Source organism: Echinops telfairi, unplaced genomic scaffold (genome assembly GCF_000313985.2).
Source record: "Echinops telfairi isolate 266 unplaced genomic scaffold, ASM31398v2 ScPeMD7_7459;HRSCAF=8497, whole genome shotgun sequence".
Classification (NCBI taxonomy): domain Eukaryota; kingdom Metazoa; phylum Chordata; class Mammalia; order Afrosoricida; family Tenrecidae; genus Echinops; species Echinops telfairi.
The window spans coordinates 5,689,883-5,691,119 of record NW_022111359.1 but is presented as its reverse complement, the minus strand read 5'-3'; the positions used below and the strand labels follow the sequence as shown (position 1 = coordinate 5,691,119).

The 1,237-nt window shown below is 62.6% G+C and overlaps 1 protein-coding gene across 1 annotated transcript in view; it reads left to right on the top strand.

Moving 5' to 3' along the window:
- The window catches only part of PTPRS (protein tyrosine phosphatase receptor type S), a 124,314-nt gene that overhangs the window by 69,912 nt on the left and 53,165 nt on the right, over positions 1–1,237 (top strand). Inside the window, exons 24-26 of the mRNA XM_045300060.1 lie at positions 48–145; positions 254–377; positions 1,005–1,180. Coding sequence (XP_045155995.1) covers positions 48–145; positions 254–377; positions 1,005–1,180 — 398 coding nt within the window. The remainder of the gene's footprint in view (positions 1–47; positions 146–253; positions 378–1,004; positions 1,181–1,237) is intronic.

Below are 1,237 nucleotides of genomic sequence, written 5' to 3'. Positions count from 1 at the left end.
GGGGTCCCCCGATGACGCGCGTGCCCCGGGGTTTGCTCTCCCCGCAGGCATGCTCAGCCACCCGCCCATCCCCATCGCCGACATGGCCGAGCACACGGAGCGCCTGAAGGCCAACGACAGCCTCAAACTCTCCCAGGAATACGAGGTGAGCCCCGCCGCCCCCACGCTGCTGCTGCACCAGCTCTGCCCTGCCCCTGCCCCTGCCCCACCCATGACACCACACCCCCCCGCTGCTCCTGCCTCCCACCCGCAGTCCATTGACCCCGGGCAGCAGTTCACGTGGGAGCATTCTAACCTGGAGGTGAACAAACCTAAGAACCGCTACGCCAACGTCATCGCCTATGACCACTCCAGGGTCATCCTCCAGCCCATCGAAGGTAGGGAGGGGCGAGGGGCCACGGAGGACCAGACACGGGGTGAGGGATTCTAGGCCTTGTCCAGCTCCCCTGGGAATCTTTCAGAGAAGAACAAATTCGCCCCCATGTAGTCAGTGCTGCCTTACAGCACCCTCCTGTGGGTTTCCCAGACACTAGAAAGCCCAGTCTTTGCCCTGCAGGGCTGCTGGTGGTGTTGAACTGCCCACCGTGCCAACCGCAGCCCAGCGCATGTCCACTGCACCACCAGGGCTTGTCTGGGAGTCTTAGGGCACGCATTTAACTGATGGCTGCTGCTCACGGCATGGGTAGTTTGCATTGGCTCACAAGCCAATGCTCTGAGTTATTCATGGGCCTGGTGACTGGGCGAGGGGTGCTGCTGGGTGCTGCTGGCATTGAGTGAGTGGTAGTTAAGGATACCACTCAGAACGCTACAGTGCATGGATTGCCCTTTCCTCCAAATCCCCCCAGCCCCCTGAGAAAGCTCTGCGCTCCCTGTGAGCAACAGGGCTAGCCAGGGGAGACATTGAGTGAGGAGCAGGTTGGGGCAGTACGGGAGAGCTTCCCGGAGGTGGCAGGGCAGCTGCACAGCACCCTCACCGACCCTGGCTCTTCTCACCCTGGCCACAGGCATTGTGGGCAGTGACTACATCAATGCCAACTATGTGGATGGCTACCGGCGGCAAAATGCGTATATCGCCACTCAGGGCCCGCTGCCTGAGACCTTCGGCGACTTCTGGCGCATGGTGTGGGAGCAGCGCTCGGCCACCGTGGTCATGATGACTCGGCTCGAGGAGAAGTCCCGGGTGAGCCCTGGCCCCCAGCCCTGGGCAGTGGCAGCAGCCCCTACCCCTATGCCACCC